The sequence below is a fragment of the Macrotis lagotis genome, chromosome X (genome assembly GCF_037893015.1).
Source record: "Macrotis lagotis isolate mMagLag1 chromosome X, bilby.v1.9.chrom.fasta, whole genome shotgun sequence".
NCBI lineage: Eukaryota > Metazoa > Chordata > Mammalia > Peramelemorphia > Peramelidae > Macrotis > Macrotis lagotis.
This window is the reverse complement of record NC_133666.1, coordinates 467168852-467189112: the sequence shown is the minus strand read 5'-3', so window position 1 is coordinate 467189112 and position 20261 is coordinate 467168852. Positions and strand designations below refer to the sequence as shown.

Here is a 20261-nt window from a genome sequence, read left to right as displayed (position 1 = left end):
ACACATTTTCCCAAAAAATAATGTTTTACCTCACTGGAACCCAGGGAAGCTTTATGTAAAATAGCTTAGAGGAGAGAACAGAGTACTGGCAGGGAAGTCAGGGAGACATAGGTCCAAACCCAAGCTCTTATGAAAATTAGCTGTTCGATCACTGACAAACCACTAAAACTCTCAGTACCCAAATCAACTCAAACTTAAAATTACAAATGATTTACCAATTTACATTAGTGGTGTGGCAAAAGCTTCCACACCAGGAGCATGTAATGCTGCTCCATTAATGAAATCACAGGTCTGGACCTATCCCTCTGTTTCCCCCCACCCCCAAAATTTCCCATAGAGAAAATCTTATTCAGAATATTGAAAGCATATAGTCTAACCCACTCATTTTAGAAAAGAGGAAACAGGTGGAGAGAGGTTAAATGATTTGCCTAAATACACAAAAGTCAGCAGAGGTGGGACAGGCTTCTGCTGGACTGTTATTACAAGAAGGTCAAGTTGGTAACTATGTTCCATTTGGCAGAAATAAAGACAGAATAGAAAAGAATAATTCAAAAAATTTCTAAATATTAATTTAAAACAGAACAAGACTCATATTATGCATTCAATCAAAAAGGCTTCAGTCAAAGCATTCAAAGATGAACCCAATGACACATGTAAAAATTTATATATGCTGATAAAAAATGAATAGAACCAAAAGACCAATATACACAATAAGTACAATAATGTAAATAGGACAACCAATAGGAAGCTAAACTGAGTAACTGAAAAACTAAAAATTCCAAAGAATAGATAATGAAACATACCTCTTTCCTGGGGCAAAAAGGCTGGGTACTATTAGAGCAGAATGTCATATAGATTATCAAATTCAGATAGCTGCTGTTTTTACTTATTTTTTATTTTATTATGAGAAAGAGTTTAAGTTCAAGGAGCTTTGAAGATTTCCAGAAATTATTGTGATGACATAAATACAAAATGTATTAGACTTTTTTAAAGAGCCTCTTTTCCATAATTATTTTTCTTCACATATCTTTAAAAAATGCCCTACAAATAAAATGTTTCCCAAATATTTCCACCGGTTACTAGCTATCAAACCTGCAGGTGAACAATAAAAGTAATTTTTCTGCAGTATTTTCAGAAAATGAAAGGAATGGAATCATCTCTGTATTAAGAGATCAAAATCCCTTCCTTAAAACCCTTACATTGACTTCCAAATCAAAAGCTTTTTTTCCCTTCTGATGATATGAACATACTATCAGAGACAAAACCCATGTGAATTTTTTATTCTCTTTCCTTCACCCCCCCCCCCCGTTTTATACCGTTCTATCCTCTCCAACAACTTTGATGCCTCTATCAAGACACACCATGATAAATTAAGTGGAGTTTTAAAGGTATGTTATTTTTGTTCTAATTTCCCTTCTAGGAAGACCATATGTTGTTCTTAATGCCATATTTACATCTGATCTTATCTCAAGATAAGCCCTTGTACAGACTTTTCGAAAGTCCAGTTAGTACTTGTATGTTTTATAAAAGGTCTTTCTGTATCCAATCTTTAAAAAACAAACACCTCCAGGTAGTATTTAAAAATGAGCATAAAAAACCAAACCAAACACTTAGGACTAGAACTGCTACACCCTCTTCTCTATCTCATTTTGTTTTTAAGCTAGTTGGCGCCAAGAAAGCCTATGTTCTGCCAGAGCTGAGCTAATCTCTAGGAAAGCCTTTGCATGATGATTCAAGAAAACTGGAAGATCTCCTGCACTGACCTATATACTTAAAAATGTATCCAAATATTTATTTTCAACAGGTTCACAACTTATGAGAATTATTTCCCAGATTTCCTTCTGCCTCCATTTTTAAAATCAGGTAATTGAACCTGAAAATACCCAGAAAACGGCACCTTTCCAATAAATATGAGGCATAACGTCCCGGAGCTCGCTCAAGAGCCTGGGCTACCACCGGGGCTCTCGCTGCCACCGTGCCGCCTGGGCCAGGTGGCACCTCCAGTTGCGCGGCTTAAACAGCTTCCTCACCCTTTCTGCGGGTCGGACACAACTTCCGCCTCTGACAGCCGCGCAGTGTGGCTGCTGGGCCAGCTGTCAGCTCTGTCCGCACGGGGCTCTGCCCGCACGGGGGCTCTGCCCGCCCGGGGACTCTGCCCGCCCGGGGCTCTGCCCGCACGGGGGCTCTGCCCGCCCCGGGCCTCTGCCCGCCCCGGGCCTCTGCCCGCCCCGGGGCTCTGCCCGCCCCGGGGCTCTGCCCGCACGGGGCTCTGCCCGCACGGGGCTCTGCCCGCACGGGGCTCTGCCCGCACGGGGCTCTGGGGTCCTCTAGAAGCGGCCGCACGCCCGGCAGCGAGCCGCCTCGGGCCCGCACACGGGGCCGGCCCGGGCATTTCCGTGCCCAGCCTCCGGGTGGCTCCCAGGGTCCTCCCCGCCCCGCCCCCCCGCGGAGCTGTCTACAAACGCGGCGGGAGCGCGCGCGCGCGCCTCTCCGGAGCCGCAGCCAGGCCGAGGCTCGCGGCGGGGGCGCGCGCGCGGGCACGCGGCCCGTCTCCCTCCCCAGCCCCCGCCATGTTACGGAAGCCTCCCGGGACGGGACGGCACGGGGAGGCGGGGGCCGTCCCGCCCAGCCCGCGGCCCCCCCCCCCCCCCGCCCCGTCCACTCCCCCCTCCCACCGCCCGGGACCCTCCCGGCACCGCCCCTCACCCCTCGCGCCGGCTCGGTGACAGCCGCCCGGTGTCCGCCCGGAGGCCGCGCCGGCCCCGCCGCCCGGGCCGCGGAGGGGGGCGCGTCCTTTACCTTGTGCGCGAGGCGCGGGGGGCCGAGCGGCGGAGCGGGACCGCGGGGTCGGGGGCAGCTCGCGATCCGGCTCCTCCGGGTCCCCGCCACGCCCCCCGGCCCTCGGCCGGCCCGTCCCCGCTGGGGTTCCGCGGCCCGGGCTCAGCCCCGCAGCTGGGAGCTCGGCGCCGCCCCGGCCGCCGCCGCCGCCGCCGCCACAACCGCCGCTAGCGCCGCTGCCGGGATCGGGTTTGAAAACATCTCCCGTCTTCGCCCGTCCCTCACCACAGCCTGCTCGCTCCCGGCAGCGGCCCGGCGCGGCGATTGGCTGCGGCGCCGGCACGTGACTCGGCGGCAGCACGGGACACGCGGCGTGACGGCCCCGCCTCCCGGCCGCCCCGCCCCCCGCCCCTGCGGGCCTGCGCTGCCCTTCCCCTTCCCCGGCGGGGTCAGGAGACGGGAAGGCCGGGCCCGCGCGGCGCTGGGCGCTCCCGCTGGCCGCGGAGACCCGCCGGCCGGCCGCCGATCCCGGCCTTCCCTCATCCCCCTCCCCCTGCCCGGCCCCCACCTCCCCGAGTCATTCGATTCCGGGTGGGAGGGGGCGCCCGGAGGGAGGGAGGCTGCGGCGCAGGCGCAGGCGCAGGCGCCGCTGACGCCGCGACGCCAACGGCCTCCCCGCCCGCCTTCGGTGTGGAGCGCGGCCGGCGCCGCGATGGGAAACGTGTGGAAGTGGCGGCGGCCGCGGGGCGAGGTTCCCTAAGGGGTGCGCGGCTGTGTTCCACCCGCGGCCGTGCGGGGCGGCCCCGGCCCCGGCCCGCGGGGCTCGGGCTGGGCGGGGGCCGATGGCGCAGTGAGTATTTCCACGCCCGGCAGTGCGCCTGCGCCGAGCTCTGGCGGAATGAATCGGCCCGGGCTGGCGCGGCGGGAGCGCACTTCGTTGGAACGGGGCGCGCCTGCGCCAGCCGCCGGCCCCCGGGGGCGGGGGGCAGGACCCCGGCCCCCGCAGGGCCTGAGCCTGGGCCGCCGGCGGGGAGGGAGGATTCGAGCGCAGCCCGGGCCGCCTCCAGCGGGGAGCCGCCGCCCTCGGATCTGCCCCCGCGGCTCCACAGCGACTTGTTGGGATCGTGGACTTGAAGCAGCGACTCCGAGGTGAAGCCTGGGCTCCCTGGCCCGGCAGCGAGGCCTCTTCCCTCTGGGAACATTGACTGTAGTGCCCGCCGCTCGTGGCTTAGCCTGTGCCAACCTTGGCATGTGTTGCCTTTTCCAAATTAAGGTAAAATTCAATTTTCAACTAAACGAACACCTAAAGACGGGAACCCTAATTTATGCTGTGTGTTCCCAAGTGTCAGACTGATGAGGATGAGAATACTGGGGTTTACAAATACAAGCGGATATAGAAAGTTGTGGTTTGCAGAATTTTTTTTCTACCTTTTGCCAGTCCCAACTGTAGGATGTGTTGGCATAGCACTTAAACCTAAAAGGGCACAGAAATAAAAAGAGATCCGTGTATTTTCTACGTCTAGAACATTTCCCTAAGCATCATCCGATGAGTCTAACCGGGTAGTTCATGCAGCTCGAAACATTAAGAAAGGTGCCATCCCCTCAACTTTGTTACCTACTTATCAGCGTACAGGCTTCACCCCCTTCATACAATGTAAAAGGGCGCAGCTTGTTTTTTTCTTTAGTATCCACCGGTAGAACTTGGTCAAGTACAACCAGTAGAGGCAAAAAATATGCTTAATTGAGTTAAAAATCAACATCCAAGGGAATTAATTCAATGTAGCTTTGAAGAGCACTGTGCTAGATCCACAAAATAGTTTTGCCGAGATATTTGACAAAAGCATGCCTTTTGGCCAAGAAGCCTGACAAAGTTTTAATTTCCCTATTTGTACACTGCAGTAGCTTTTGACAGAACAGTGTCTTCTTAAGTAGAAATTTTTTGAGTATTGGAGTAAATACATTTTTAAAAAAAATTTATGTATGGGTTTCTCAGAAACCTTAATATACCAAATTCCAACTCTACTTCCAGTTTTTGGTCATTTGTAATTTTAAATTCTCAAGATACTTTTTTTCGGGGGGGAGGACTCATTGAATTTAAGACATACTCAAACTACAAATAGGTGCTTAGCATGGTGTAAGTTTGTGCCCTTTTTTGGGGGGGTGGGGTGTAAATGCCTTAAAAACACAATATAACAAGGATAGAAATTGGACATGTGATTTAAATAATATAAGGACTACTGGTATAAGGATTACTGTGTAATATAGAATCTGAAGAGTTACCTAGAGAGAACTGAGAGGTGAAGTGACTCACCCAGGGTTACCTAGCTACCTACCTAAGTGTCAGAAGTAGGATGTGAAGTTTGAGTTGGAATCAGGAGAGTCCAAGATTATACCTCAGTTTCATCTGTATAATGAGAGTTATAGTAATACCTGCTTACCTACATTGCTACATTATCTATATCTGCAAAATTTGTTATTAAATTGATTACATACATAGTTGAAATGCTGTTAGAGTACATACTTTTTTTTTTGCAGTATTGGAGTAGTCGATGTTAATCTAGTCACAAGAAATTTCACACAACCAAAAACTGTAGAATTAAAACTTTTCTGGTCCTTATAATAATAAAGTAATTCTTTTTGACAAGTTGTACTTTTTTGTTTTTATCCTCATAACTGTCACTTTCCATAAGTACTCGAATGTACTAAGAGACAAGAAAAAAGCTGAACTCTTTAAAGGGCTAATCAATTGCCCTTAAGCCGTAAATTGCCCTTTAATTCTCCCACTGAAACAAGCTAAAGATTTAAGGGCAGGAAGTGCGTGATGACTCCCTACTGGTTTCACAGCATCTTTCTTACCTAGACTAATTTGCCATGAACTCACTGGGGAACAGTTCTCATTTACTAGCTCAGCAGTTTAGAAATGCTGATTTCTCAACAACAGTTTCTTGTTGTTTTGAAAACGGTATAAATTTTTAATTGAATTTAGTCATACTGGGTAGTTCAGCTCAACAAGGATTTATTTAGTGCCATCTGTATTGGCAGGCACTATACTGCTGGGCACAATACAAAGTCCAAAAAGAGTTTATATTTTTAAATAAATATATACAAAATAAATCTTTTAAATTGGTGTCCTGGCTTTGGCAATATAAAAATGCAAAATTCAAGTTTTAATCATACATATGCTGTATTAAAATGTGCAAATTGGGATGAAGCACAGTCTGTACTCTGAACATACTGTCTGCAGACATTTTGGATATTTTACACAAAGTCTGATCTATCTGAAACTTTAATCTGAAGCAAAATTAGCATCATACATATTAACGTTATCCTTAAGCATGTTTTCTCAATTAAAATTCTGTGATACCTTATTGTGGAGTTAACACCCTAGATTCCTGAAAGTTAGGTCAGCAAAGAATAAATTCAGGGTAGACTACCAAACTAGAAAAGCTTTCGAGTATGAGCCTCATGGGAATCTGTATTTCTGTTGAGCAGTCTAGCTTAATTCAGGGAGGTTCAAAGCTAAACTTTGAAGAATAACTCTAAAAGATCATCTACTAAATTATAGAAGGGTTGTTTGCAATCTGCATTGGTGGAAGACAAAATTAAAGCTCTTAGAACACTAAGGCATTATGACATGCTTTCTTCCACTCCATTCCCTTAACACATTATATATAGATTGAGCGATTTTAGATGGTTAAGACTGATGGATCATTCACTTTGTTTCAAGGTTCTTGACCTCAGCTCTTTAACTTTTCTAATTTAGAAACGATGACTAATTATTTAATATTTATATTAAAGCATTAAATAGACATTAGTAATAAAAAAGTTAAATTCAGCTATGCCTTTATGCTTTCAGAATTTTTTAGATAAGGTAAAATTGATATCAGAGAAGGCTTTTAGCAGAGCTCAAAGATATTTCTAAAAAAATAAGTTTAAATTTTAAGAATGGCTTAAGAGGACATAATTGTGATTTGGAGCTATTGGTGTTTGTTTGCTAGTAGAAAATTCAGTCTCTAAATAGACAAGTGATTTTTTTGGGTAACTTAAATTTGATAGTCATTTACACTATGTACTTCAAAGTAAAAAGTATAATTCAGCCCTGCAGAATTATTATCAGTATTTTTTTTACTTGAATAGGAAATATATTTTGTGGTATCTGCACCACTAAAAAGAATGTCTGAATTGTTAGTAATCTTTCTGAGTCAAAATAGCCAAAGACAATAATTAGTATGTCTATACATAATGGAAGCTTTCCTTTTTAAAGTGGCAGTTCTGAAAACGGGATAATTTCTTATTCCACTACCTAAAGTTTGATTCAAGTAAGTTTACCATTTGATAGACTTATATAAACACACATATCCCTGGCACAGTGCATGGCACATAGCGAAAATAGCGAACATTTAAATAGCACTTAACTATCATCATCATGTTAACTCAATGGTAATTAAAATAGCAGCAAAATATCAAAATAGTTTTAAAAAACTAAAATGTGATAAAAACCACACTTAATTCTTATAAGATACTTTTTTTATGTCAAATCTAAATATGTTGCTGAAATGGATATATTTAGGAAAAAATGTTTTTACTACAACTTATGCTTATGTTAGCCAAAAACATCCAAAATGTTTTAAAGAGGATGTTCTGTGGTTTTATTACATAGTATTAATTGTAAAGGTCATGTCATCACTAGGGTAAACACAAACCAAAATATACAATATTAAACATTTGCATTTGTAGGGAGATTTAATTTATTTTAATGTACTGAGAAATATTTTCACAGATTTGTTTAGGGTTCCTAAACAAATTCATCAAATTACTTAGAGGCCTGATTGCAAACCAAAACCAGGTCCTTTGGGTGGCTCAGTCAAAGATGTAAGACCACCAGCTGGCTCACAAGAGAAACGTCCACTCCTTTAAAGAGAAAAAGAAAAAAATTATTTATTCCACAGATTTTTACTAATAATCTCAAAGAATTTAAACAGTCTCAGGTGGATTATTAAGTAGAAGGGTAGGGGAGGAATAATTTTTAAAAGTTCAAACCTCAAGAGAAAATAATGAATTTTTATTGTTCAGTCATTTTAAAGTGAAAGTATGGGCTGAATTCTTAATTCTTAATTCTTTCAACTTATAACTGGATTGATTTAAACACTGCCATTCATTCCTCTTTCCCTCCTGAAAGATTTAGCATTAGACTCATGAAAATTAACAATTCTTCAAAGAAAAGGATAGTAGAAATAGGTTAAAATGGGAGAAAAAAACAATTAACTCAAGTAAATGAACATTGGCATGGATATACAAAAGTCATTTTCTGAAATGCCAGCTTTCAAAACTAGACACAATATCAAGTAAACTCTTCTAGCTGCCTGACCCTGAACAAGGAGGTCTAATGGAAGACAAAAATCAAGGCAACTGACCATTGCCTGGGATGCAGTGGATATCTTTGGCATCTTTGATACCTAAGGAAGCATTAAGTGCTCCACAGCACCTACTTTAGCTGCATTCATGGCTTTTTGAAACAAACAATTCTCATTTGCCTGTTTTGCCGAGGAAGTCTCCACTTTTGGGGTAGACAATTGTCATAATTCACTGATGGGTTTGAGGACCTGTCAATTACTCTCAATATGGCTTAGCTCTTCTACCTAGACAGTACTGAAAATAACTTACAATGACTTTATTTGGAAATAAAAGTAATGGGTTCTTGTTGGCTTTGAGAATATTGAATTGCTTGAAAATAATGCCCGGGGAGCAGAGTCACAACATACTTGTAATTTGTACTTTTTTGATAAGAGGATATGTTGGTGTTATGATTATCTAAAAATATCCTTTGAATGAAGAGTACAGCTACTGGAGCAAGCAAGCTCCAACAAACAAAAAGTAAAAATGAAGGACACAGATTCTGAAGAAGCAAACACTTATTTGATTTTTTATCTATTGGGGCTAAGTCCTGAGGATACAAATATGAAGAATAAAATTCCTGCTCTCAATGAGATTATTTTAATAAAGCTCTATGTATTAAAAAAAAAAAGTAGGTAACAACCTGTCTTATTCTATTTTCAACTCTCCAGCTCCTAAAATCAACTTGCCAGTCTCAACATCTACTAATTTTCATTCCTCTTACTTTCTGATGATTTACCCTGCCTTCACTCAAAATGTTAATAGATGCTGACTGGTTCATTCAGTTTCAAATCCATTTCTAACTTTGCTCTCTCTTTAAGTTTGTTAACTGTCACTATCTCTGTAGCAGTCAACTTTTTATAAACTAGCTCTCTTGAATGATACTTAACACAGGGAAATTCAAGACCTAGCTCTCTTCAATGATACTTAACACAGGGAAATTCAAGACTCTAATTTTAGTGTTTTGGTTTTCTAAAGTAGTTCCTGTTGGTTGATTTATGCCTCTTTATTCCACTTGGGCAAATAGTGACATTTTCAAATATGAATTTTATCAATTTCTTGGTGCAATATGTTAACAAAAAGATAAAAATACCTAAATCTGAACTTCCATTATGCAGCAGAAAATAAGTTCCAAGTGGATAATAAACATAAAAGTTGATAATACTTTTGATTTCTTTTCCTCCATTAAATGCTCCATGAAATTATTTCCCTAATCTACTTGCTTAAAATGTCATCTACTTACCTATACTTTTTCTTTACAATCCATTTCCAAAAGTAAATGAATTTGATCTCCCACTGATACCTTGACCTTATCTTTAACATATCCAAACTCTCAAATTTGGCCTTATGGGGACCAGAAATTATAAAAACTATCAAGTCCCCTAACTACTGATTCTTTAATAATATGGTAGTAATATCAATATAATTTTTAATATAAAAATTATAAAAGATAATGTGTATAGGGTCAAATAACAGTTATCAAAGAACTCTGGCTTCCTTTGGTCTTAGTTCTGTAATCCCCCCCCTTTTTTTACATCACAAAGCAAAATTGTCAAACCATGTAACTTCATTACATTCAATGAGGAAAAATTTAAACGAGATTTTTTAAAAAAATCTACTCCCTAACCCATATATAATCTTAGAAAAGTTAACCACAGTGAGTACTTTGATGTTTTAGATGACTACTAGTATTTCTGAATTCATTTAAAATATGACCAATCTCAGAATCGACTTAGCCAAGTACTATGGGACTCAAATATTTGATTTAATTTAAAATTATTTACCTAAGGGGCAGCTAAGTGGCATAGTGGATAATAGTGCACCAGCCCTGGGAATTGGGAGGACCTGAGTTCAAATCTGCCCTCACACAATAATTACCTAGCTGTGTGACCTTGGGCAAGTCACTTAACCCCATAGACGTTTATATCTCTACTTTGAGTTTAATTTATGAACATTAACATTAAATTGAAAGAATACAGATTCTGAGCAAGAAGAGTTCTTTTGGGTCATCTAGTCCCATCCTCTCATTTCAAAAAAAGGACTTGAAGCCCAGGAATTATCCAAAATCCTATCACAGGTGGCAAACATCAAAATCAAGATCTCAGCCCACTCCACAATTATGACTTCAGAGACAATGAGCGGTTTTTGCTTTCTAAGACACTACTCTATGACCACAAGAGGGGTAGTAGCAGTTTTCTATCACAATGGAAACCTCAAACATTTGTAAAAATTACTCAGTTTGGTGGTGATCTTGGTCTAAAAGAATGATTTTTCATCCAACTTCATTTGTACTCATTTCTTGATTAACAAAGAATTTTTTAAAAATAAACTTCTGGAAGTAATGCAGACAAAGAAAAGTTAACATACAAGCTACTCAAGTTTGCTGTTATTAAAATATTTGCTAAGAATTGAAGTTTAGAGATTTCTGTAATCTGGATTTCATTTTTCTTCATGTCATTATCATAAGTAACTGAAAAGGCACTTTGCATATATTGTCAAACAATCACTGTATGGGGATATATTATGTAGAAATTTCAAAAATGACCAATAGAAAAACAAAAGACAAAAAAATTTTTTTTTAAATTTGAATTTTATTATTCTCTTGTTTTTGGACCAGCTCAAGAGAAAAAGACAAAAAGTTCAAGATTAAGCAACCTACCAACATAGTTGACAGGATTTAAGGGAGATGGATTTTTATCATCTCTTTGGAGAAAAACTTGGCAATTGTAATTGTGCAGTTTAACTTTTAAAATTCTTACTTAAGGGAACTGAAAAGATGCCAATTTTATATGGTTTAAAACTTTAACATACTGAAAAAATTTGGACAGATGCTGATATATAAAAATCTTTAAAAACAGTTCATTAGTGGAAGCAGTGTTACTCAACATTATATTAAATGGAACAATTTTTACCTTTGTAAATAAGGGAAGGGGTCTCCCAAATAGAAATTCAAGAAGACACGGCCAATAAAATTAATTGTAAAGATTCCATTCTAAGTATGAGCCTCAAATTCATCCCTGGTTGACAAGATTTAAGGCACTATTTATTGATCTCCATCTAGTGTCTCCAAGGGTATTGCATACAAAATACAAACTGAAACAAAGGTTAGCAAAACATAAAAAAGGACCAGGATAGTAAAGTCATTGTATTTATTATTAGTCCCTTATTTTTAGGGTTAAGGAACAATAAAAATATGATAGCATAGTTTGTAGTATAATTTGGCAGATGAAGATTTCCACAGCATTTTATTATAGTGAAAGATGGAAAAGGGAAATAACAATATAATGAAAAAAATCTGAAGAAATATTATTTAGAAGAGAATTAAATTAATATGCCTCAAAAGGGAAACATATGAGATTGTTTTAAAAATGACACATAAAAAATGAAAGAAATCACACTTATCATTAAGGATAAATATATAGTACAGAGCATATTCATAAAAGCTAAATAAAAAGTCTAGACGGAGCTGAGACTTAATTAAAAAAAAAGGAGAAAAGTTTCAGACCTACAGTTTGAGCTAGACAGTATAACAGTAACAGATGAAAAGGAAATTACACTCAATTTTGCATCAAAATGAATGGTTTTAAAATTTAAAAAATACTTTAAAAAAAGGGAAATAAAGCCCAATAAGGGTGAAGAAGCAGTAATGAGAGCACATTGCCATGTCTCCAGATTCAGATAAATAACATCATAAAGTACAGATTTTGGATATGATTTTACAGGAAGATTTTGGGAAATCAAATAGAACAGGAAAAGTATCAAAAGACCAGAGACATGTAGATAATGTCTCAGTTTTTTAAAAAAACTATAGAACCAAAAGTATATAGTTAAATGCTGCTCACCTCTGGCATTAAAAATGCCAATAAAAAATTTTTTAATTGATATCAGGTAGATTTCAGAAAAACCTGGAAAGATTTAACGAGAACAATAGTAAAGTGAAATGAACAGAACCAGAACACTGTGCTACGGTAACAGCAATACTGTATATGATCAATTATAAATGAATTAATTCTTCCAACCAATATAATGATCTAAGACAAATTACAAATAACTTGTGATGGGAAATGCTAAACTGATGGACTGTAAATGCAGATTTTTTTCCATGTTTTTTTCCCTTTTGGTCTTTCACAACCTGACTAATATGGAAGTATGTTTTACATGATTGCACATATAACATAATCAATTCAGCCCCTAAAAAGTTCCTAGATTTATTGAATTTTGAGTTCTGCCTGCAGTTTCCATAGCAGTGCCAGACCAAATGATTTCATTAGTCTTATACAGCCCATGGGCCAGATGTTCCCCACCTTGTTCTAGTGGCATGCCACAGGGCTATGTATGTATGTATGTATGTATGTATGTATCTCCTTCACCATTTTTATAAGACACAAAAAACACTCATCAAAAATTATGAGACAAAGCTGGAATAATACATCAGTTGGCAGAATCTGAAGTCGAAAAGTTCTACAAAAATGACCTTAATCCACAAAAACTTAAAAATGGATCAGCAATAGAAGAATAAAATGGCTTAATGGCACTTCCACAGGAAGCGTTAGCATGGACGAACAATTTGAAATAAAAAAGTAAAGTTCAAAGAAGGATTGTTTCCAGTTCAAGAGACATAACCGTTATGCTGAGCCAATAGTTACAAAGTAGAATTCATAAATTATGGGTCTGAGGCTATTGTCATAGAACACCCAGAAGAATGGTTAAAAAAATGCTAGAATTTGTTATAGTCTTGCTACATGAGGGAAAATTTAGAAGTGCTTAGCCCAGAAAGACAGAAGATTTAAAAGACTAGAAGATTTAAGGGGACCATGTTAGAAGTTTTAAGTGCGGGGTGGCTAGGTGGCACAGTGGATAGAACACCAGCCCCGGAGTCAGGAGCACCTGAGTTCAAATCTGGCCTCCAGACATTTAATTACCTAGCTGTGTGGCCTTGGGCAAGCCACTTAACCCCATTGCCTTGCCAAAAACCTAATAAGTTTTAAGTTCTGCCACATAGAAAGAAGCACATTAAACATTTTGTGTTGTTTCTAATGTTAGAACAAGAACAGAGAAAGAAGAGAATAAAAAAAACATTTTGGATCAAAATAATTTTATATGGATTTAATTATGAAATAGTTTATTATCATTGTTTTGAGGAGAGATAATCTGATAGGGATATTAACTTTAAAGATTCCAGCTTTGGGGAGAAAGTTGGATTAAATGACCTCTAACACCTGTTAACTGAAGGAACAAACATTTTTGAATTTAAAGATATGTAAACGTTTAAATTTGTGTTAAAGTAAAGACATACCTTGGTCCAGGTTTTGGAACATTGCCAGCTTTTAGGTCATCAAGTATCTCTTCAATATCCTTAGGTGTCAAATCTTCCTACGAACAAAAATAATGAAAGATTTATAATGATTTTAGATTTAGAAAAAATCTAAATATAATTATTTAGATGTGATTACTTTATACTATATAAAAAATTTTTAATAATTTTTTTTAAACATTGAAGGTGGTTTTCTTTTGGTTACTGACAGATAACACTTCCACCGACTCAATTAAGAGTGGGACAGACAGTATAATTTATGAGAACAAACTGGAGGTATAAAAAAAATACCTTTGAGCCTGCTTCCTCTTCTACAACTGTGGGCTGCTAAAGGGACCTATTTCATATACATCTTGCATGCAAGCGTTCAACAGATAGCTTGAGGCACTTGGCAACTCTATTTCTTATATAATATGACATACACCCTGCCCTCAAACAAGAATCTGTGAGCCTTGGTGACACCTAAGTTGTCCATAGACAAGTTTTAATAAATTCTATTACTGACTTCCAAATCTCTCAATTATTTCAAGAATTCTTAAACAAGTGACTACATCCATCATACTAACTGGAACAATAGGAAGAATAAGAACAGGTAACAAGTCATTTATCAAGAATGTATAAGAGAATAGGATATAATTAAAATGGACATTTGTTGTCATTTTTCAAAGTTTTAATACAATAAACTCAATACGTAATATATAGAAAAAGATATAATTTTTCTGAGAAAATTTAATCCAGTGTCTCACAGGGCACCCACAACTTTATGAACATCACTGTAGAGTGCTATTTTTAACGAGTTGTCAAAGTGAAATAATCTATACTGACTTTCTGATATATTCTAAGAATTACTTTTTGGAATATATTATCAGGTTGTGTACTTGTCTTATATATAAAGCAAAAGACATTATTTTTCAAGATAAAGGGAATAGCTGAAAAAGAAATTGCTATGACTGCACGTGGAACTCATAATCAAACTGACTACCCTCAACATAAAGCTTCCATGTTCTTGTGATAACAACTGCTCACAATTAGTTGAACCTTAAGTTAAAATTAGGCTGTTTCAGAATTTTATATTACGCAATTCTGAATACTAATTTAAAGACTGAAGAAAAAGAGGTTTTTGCTTTGTGACAAGATGGACATGGATAGATTATGGTAAAAATTAGGTGCAATAAATTGAAGGCAACTTTATTAAAATCTGGTACATGTTAATTTCTCAAATTAATCATTTTGTCCCTTTTGGTGAAGTTCTTTTCCCTGCTAATTTCTAATTGGTTTAATCCAATATGTATTGTCTGTTAAAACTCAATTGGACATTATCAGAGGCATCATAATTGAAATGAAGTCACTGCCCAAACTGGACCTATGATTTCCTGTTACAGACTTCCTAGGGCAGTCTGAACCAGGTTAAAATATGATTGGGAAATCTTTAACAAAACATTGGTAACATTTCATTTTAAAATTAAGTCACCATAGGAACAGCAGGGATATTATTTGACACCTATGGTTTTTAGAGAACACCTGATGAGAAAACTCCCACTACTAAGATACATGTCCTCCTCTGTGCAGTCTTAATCTTTCAATGCTCCCAGCAATCTTTAAGTGACTTTGTTAGTCTAATGGCCAGTATGGCTAAGGGTGGAACTTAAACCAAGGCTTTACTGATTCTTAGGTGAGCTCTTTTATCTGGTATGCCATGCCTCCCTCATGTCAGTTTAGTAGAGGTAAACAGTTTTTTGGTGGAATACGTTTAAAAAAAAATTATAGTAGCATTCTTGACCAAGATTTATAACTTGGTAGAAAGTCAAGAAAAGACATGTAATGCTTGGATTACAAAATTAGAACCCAATAAGCCTTAACTTTAGGGGAGGTTAATCATCAATATTTCCTTTCCAATATTTCCATCAATAATTTCCTTTCCTTAAAGTTATTTTCTATATATTCTCTCCTTCCTGCCACACATCCCCTAAGATTCTCTTCTGGGCTTTCTTCTTTTCTCCCTTGATGATCTCTCAGGAATTCTTATGAAGACCATCTCTACAAAGAAGATTCCCAGAATCTATATATTGTCCTTAATCTTTTATCTAAATTCCCATTTCATTACCAACAACCTAATGGAAACTTCTAACCTAAATACCCATAGGCATTAACAATCCCAAACAGAACCAATTCAAATCCTTCTCTAAATCCTTTCCTTCAAATGTTCCAATTTCTCTTGATGGCTATACTATCCTTCCAGTCACTTATTCTCAAAATCTAGGAGTCATCCTTGATTCTTTCACTTTTCCTTGAGCCCCATATCCACTGTTACAACATCTGTGTGACTCTAAACAAGTCAGTTAACCAATCTGGGTCTCACTTTTCCTCACCTCTAAAATAGTTGAAGAGGGGAGGGGAAAGAGAAAGTGGTCAACTAGATAGCTTTAAGGTTTAATTATATGATGCTATGATTCCATGCATCCATTCACATGGCATCGGTCCTAATTCAAACTTTCAATACTTCTCCAATTTATCCTCCATACAGTTGCCAAATTCCTATTCCTAAAGTATAAATCTAACCATGTCAGGACCATTCCTAGCCAATTCTCTCAAAATCTCAGTGACTCCCTAGTGCCTATAGGATAAAAGATGCCTCATCCTTGAATTCTTCCACAATCTGTCTCCCATCTACTTTTTTATTCTTATTACTTCCCTTTACAAACTTTCCTTTCCCAGTCAAGTTGGACTGCTAGCTGCTCTCTGTATGACTTAAATCTCCAGCCTCTATTCGTTTGCACCCTTTTTACTCATTTCTACCTCAAAGAACTCATATTTTTAAAGTGTAATTCAGGTGCTACTTCTACACAAGTTCCTTCCTCATCTCCCTGAACTATCTTCAGTCTGTAATTATTTTGCATTACTTCAGTATATGCTATTTCCCCAGTCAGTAGAATGTAAGCTCCTCCTTGGGTTTTCAATTTCTCTCCTCTAATTTACCTAAGTTTCTAATCATTCTTGTTAACTTCGCCAGATGTCCTTTAAAGTCCTGCCCATTAATGTCCTGGATGTCCCTTGTCAAGGCTATGTCCTGGGCCCATTTTTCCTTCTGTACTAACTCAGTTTTGGTTTGAACTCCCCATGAGTTCAATTATAATATCTCCATGGATGATTCCTAGATCTATATCTAAACAAGTTTCACCTATATCACAAGTGCCATATCACTAAATGCCTTTTGTACATCTTTAGCTAGATATAGGTGTCTTAAATTCTAAATGTCCCAAATCTCTTTTCTGAAACTTCCCCATTTTCCTAGATTTCCAATTACTGAAGACACTACCATTCTCCTGTTTGCAGTTCTAAGGTCCTCTTTGAATCCTCACTCATAATTCAGATATCCAATCTATTGCCAAATCTTGTCATTTCTACTTTCACAATCCCTTTCATACGGTCCATTCTCTCTACTCACAAAGTTACCATCCCAAAACAAGCCCTAATCACATCCCATCTGGATGACTGAAATCTTTTAATTTGGGTGTTAATTTATTGTTTCATGAACCTCTTTTGCAGCCTAATGAACAATGAAATCCTCAGAATATGTTTAAATGCCTAAGATACACAGGACCAAAAATGAAATTAATTCTATTAAAATACATTTACCAAAATACGTTAAAAAGCAAATTCATAGGGTTCAGGTAAGAACTCCTTATCTAATTTGTCTCCCTGCCTCAAGTCTATTTCTAACTACAATCCATCTTCTATTTCCCAAAGTGAATTTCATGAAGGCCAAGTCTGACATGTCACCCCCCCACCCACCCTACTTAAATTCCAGTCTTATAACATAAGGATCTAGCACCTACATAGCACTTTGTAGTTTCCAAACTACCAATATTATGAATATGAATTTCCACAACAGTGAAATTACACATCCATGCAGTCCTGAAGCGATGTATTAAAAGTTCTAAAGTAGAATTTGATATAACCTTTATAAGAAAGTCAGACCTTAGCCATTGAAAATGAAACAAGTCCTATCACATGTGTCTAAAAAGGGGGTCATACTCATTAGGATTTAGCAATTATATTGAAAAAAAAGTATAAGTCAATGAGATCTTTCAAATTTTACAAATGAAATATTTTTTGTAAACTATTCTATGACAGACTTGTCTGGGTAAATCTTTTTTTAATAAAAGCTGAATCCTCACATGAAAGAAAAAATTTTCTATGAAAATGCAATTTTATAACATAATAAAGCAAAATACTAAGAATTATTTTTGTCTGTCTTATCAACATTCATTTCACTGATTTTACCCAATGACTGAAATACCAGTGTTCCCAAGTGAAAAAAAAAACACTAATCAATGTGAATTGGAACATGCTAAGAATATGAAAACTGCTTCACAACTAACTTCTTTAAATATTTGCAAGTCTTAAGGATAAACTCAGAAGAGGCAGTAATATTTCTCCTGACTAAATAAATTAGGGAACGCATGAAATCAAAACTCCACTTATTTAAAATCATTTCAAGATATAATTCTAAACTTAATGGAAGTGAAATACTCACATAGTAATTGTCATTTATTTGAACCATAGGTGCATTTACACAGGCACCTAAACATTCTACTTCTATTAGTGTGAAAAGCTTGTCAGGTGTAGTTTCTCCAACCTTAATACCTAACAAAAGAAAAAATTATGCATTTAAAGTCACATTTTAACACATACATACATATACATATGTACCTTATGGGACTTAGTTTTAAATATTCAGCACAGAGCATTTCAGAATACTATCAATTATTAAAAAGAAAAGCTTAAACTTTAATAGTTATTAATACCAAGGAGTTTTTAAAAGTAATTTTCTATAGTTGTGGTATTACTGTACACAAAGTTCTTAAATGTCTTTACTAGCTTATATTGTCAGTTAACGCAGAAAAAAATCGTAATTTTTAGTTCAAAATTTGAATACGATTTAGAAATTTAATGTTAACACCTGAGTGACTGAGAATCAAAATATTTGGGTTCTGATCTAGCTATTTTACGGAAATCACTTAATTCAGTTTAACTGATCAAACATTAAACACCTACCATACATAAGGTACTATATTTCTTCATCACTGGGACAAAGAAGGTGAAAAGCTCTAGTCATTGTACTCAAGGATCTTATTTTTAATAGATAATCTAAGACAGGAATAAAAATGAATATGATGCAGTGCAAAATATGATATGGATAAAGTAGTCTAAAAAGTACTAAGAAAATTTAAGGAGGGATTATTTTTAACAGAGGGGTGGGAAGAATTAATGAGGATCAGAAAAGCTTGGGGGCAAATGAACTGGATCTTTAAGAAAATGATTTCAACAAGTGGAATTCTACTTATAACCTCAGCAGAACAAAAGGAGAAAACTAGACCCAAAAGGATAAGCAGACATGATGTTAAGGTTAAGGAATGAATTTATGAAGGGGGAAATGTGGGAAATGTCAAAGATTCAAATCAGTGACAGAAGGAAAATTTCGAAGAGTTAAGAGTAGAGGAAGAGAAAAAACTGGAGCCAATTAAGACTTGACATAAGAAGGCGTTAACTACGTAAATAGAATTCTTCAGACAATTTTGCCAAGAGATCTACCAGAAAAACAATCAAAGAGCTGAGGACCTTATTAAAAAAAAAACAAAAACAGGAAAAGCAAAGAGTTTCTGACCATCTGCTATGTCTTTCTGCCATGACCATAACTGTGACCTGTGTTCAAAGTGCAGACTGATGTTTCTCCTTGAAGGTAAAATATAAGGACTCAAAGAACCTCTCTCCACTCTGTAGAGGTTTTCAAAGAGAACTGATTTTTTTTAAATGGCTTTATTATGAAAATTAGTTTGAAGACAGAAAGGACTTCCTGACATGTAACATGTTTAATAGATAAAACAAGATAACACAAAGGAGACAGAGAAGGATCACTAAATATGTGGAGCTTTAGAGAAATGAAACTCTAGGGAGTAGCTAGGTGGCATAGTGGATAGAGCACTGGCCCTGTAGTCAGGAGTACCTGACTTCAAATCCAGTCTCAGACACTTAATAATTACCTAGCTGTGTGAGCTTAGGCAAGCTACTTAACCCCACTGCCTTGCAAAAACCTTTAAAAAAAAAAAAAGAAAGAAACTCTTTCTTAAAAAGTAAAGACCCAAATCTTTTGAGAAGGAAACAACATCTAGTCCTCCAAGATGTGAATCTACAGTTAAGAGATCATATACAGTTAAGGGTCAGAGAAAGAAGAGGTGGGCTGGTGACTTCCTGATCAGAACAGTGAGGAAGCTATTTGTCAATTTAACAACAAATGAAAATTCTTTTGTCCTTCCATGACACTTGTCAAAGTGGATGACTGCTATTCTGCTTCTAATAATTCATGAAGGCACAAAATGATTCTGCCAGCAGGAATCTAGAAAGTTAAAGATTAATAAGTATGGGCAAGAAAGTCCTCAAGAGCATTGAAGATATTTTCTTTACTATGGAAAAAGAGAAGGAAATGAAGCTCTAAATAAAGATGATGTCCAATAATGAGATTTGAATTTCTGGACCCAGCCTAAAATAAAGAAATAACTAATCTGTGGTCAGCAATGGATGTGCCCAACAAGATCCAATATTATTTAAAAAATTATTAAATTAAAAGGCAAAAGGAGAAAAGTCTATGTGTGTGTGTGTGTGTGTGTGTGTGTGTGTGTGTGTGTGTGTGTGTGTATGCGCGCTAGATAACAGAGGGAGGAGCTAAAATAGAACATGAATAGCTGTAGAAATGAATGTGACATTTACAGGGGAG

The 20261-nt window shown here is 38.0% G+C and overlaps 2 protein-coding genes across 11 annotated transcripts in view; both read right to left on the bottom strand.

Moving 5' to 3' along the window:
* Nucleotides 1–2895, bottom strand: part of ANKRD12 (ankyrin repeat domain 12) — a 202872-nt gene extending 199977 nt beyond the window's left edge. For 8 of the 9 annotated variants that reach the window (XR_012471634.1, XR_012471635.1, XM_074201603.1 and 5 more), the window contains exon 1: nt 2800–2895. The gene's annotated coding sequence lies outside the window, so the exon portion shown is untranslated. Of the gene's footprint in view, nt 1–2030; nt 2099–2799 lie in introns of those variants that run through there. The other variant, XM_074201600.1, reaches the window with a different exon arrangement.
* Nucleotides 2896–7508: 4613 nt separating this feature from the next.
* The window catches only part of NDUFV2 (NADH:ubiquinone oxidoreductase core subunit V2), a 38096-nt gene continuing 25343 nt past the window's right edge, over nt 7509–20261 (bottom strand). For both annotated transcript variants that reach the window (XM_074201608.1, XM_074201609.1), the window contains exons 6-8: nt 18024–18133; nt 13469–13545; nt 7509–7689 (exon numbers count right to left, since the gene is read on the bottom strand). In XM_074201608.1, coding sequence (XP_074057709.1) covers nt 7596–7689; nt 13469–13545; nt 18024–18133 — 281 coding nt within the window. In that variant the 3' untranslated portion in view covers nt 7509–7595. The remainder of the gene's footprint in view (nt 7690–13468; nt 13546–18023; nt 18134–20261) is intronic.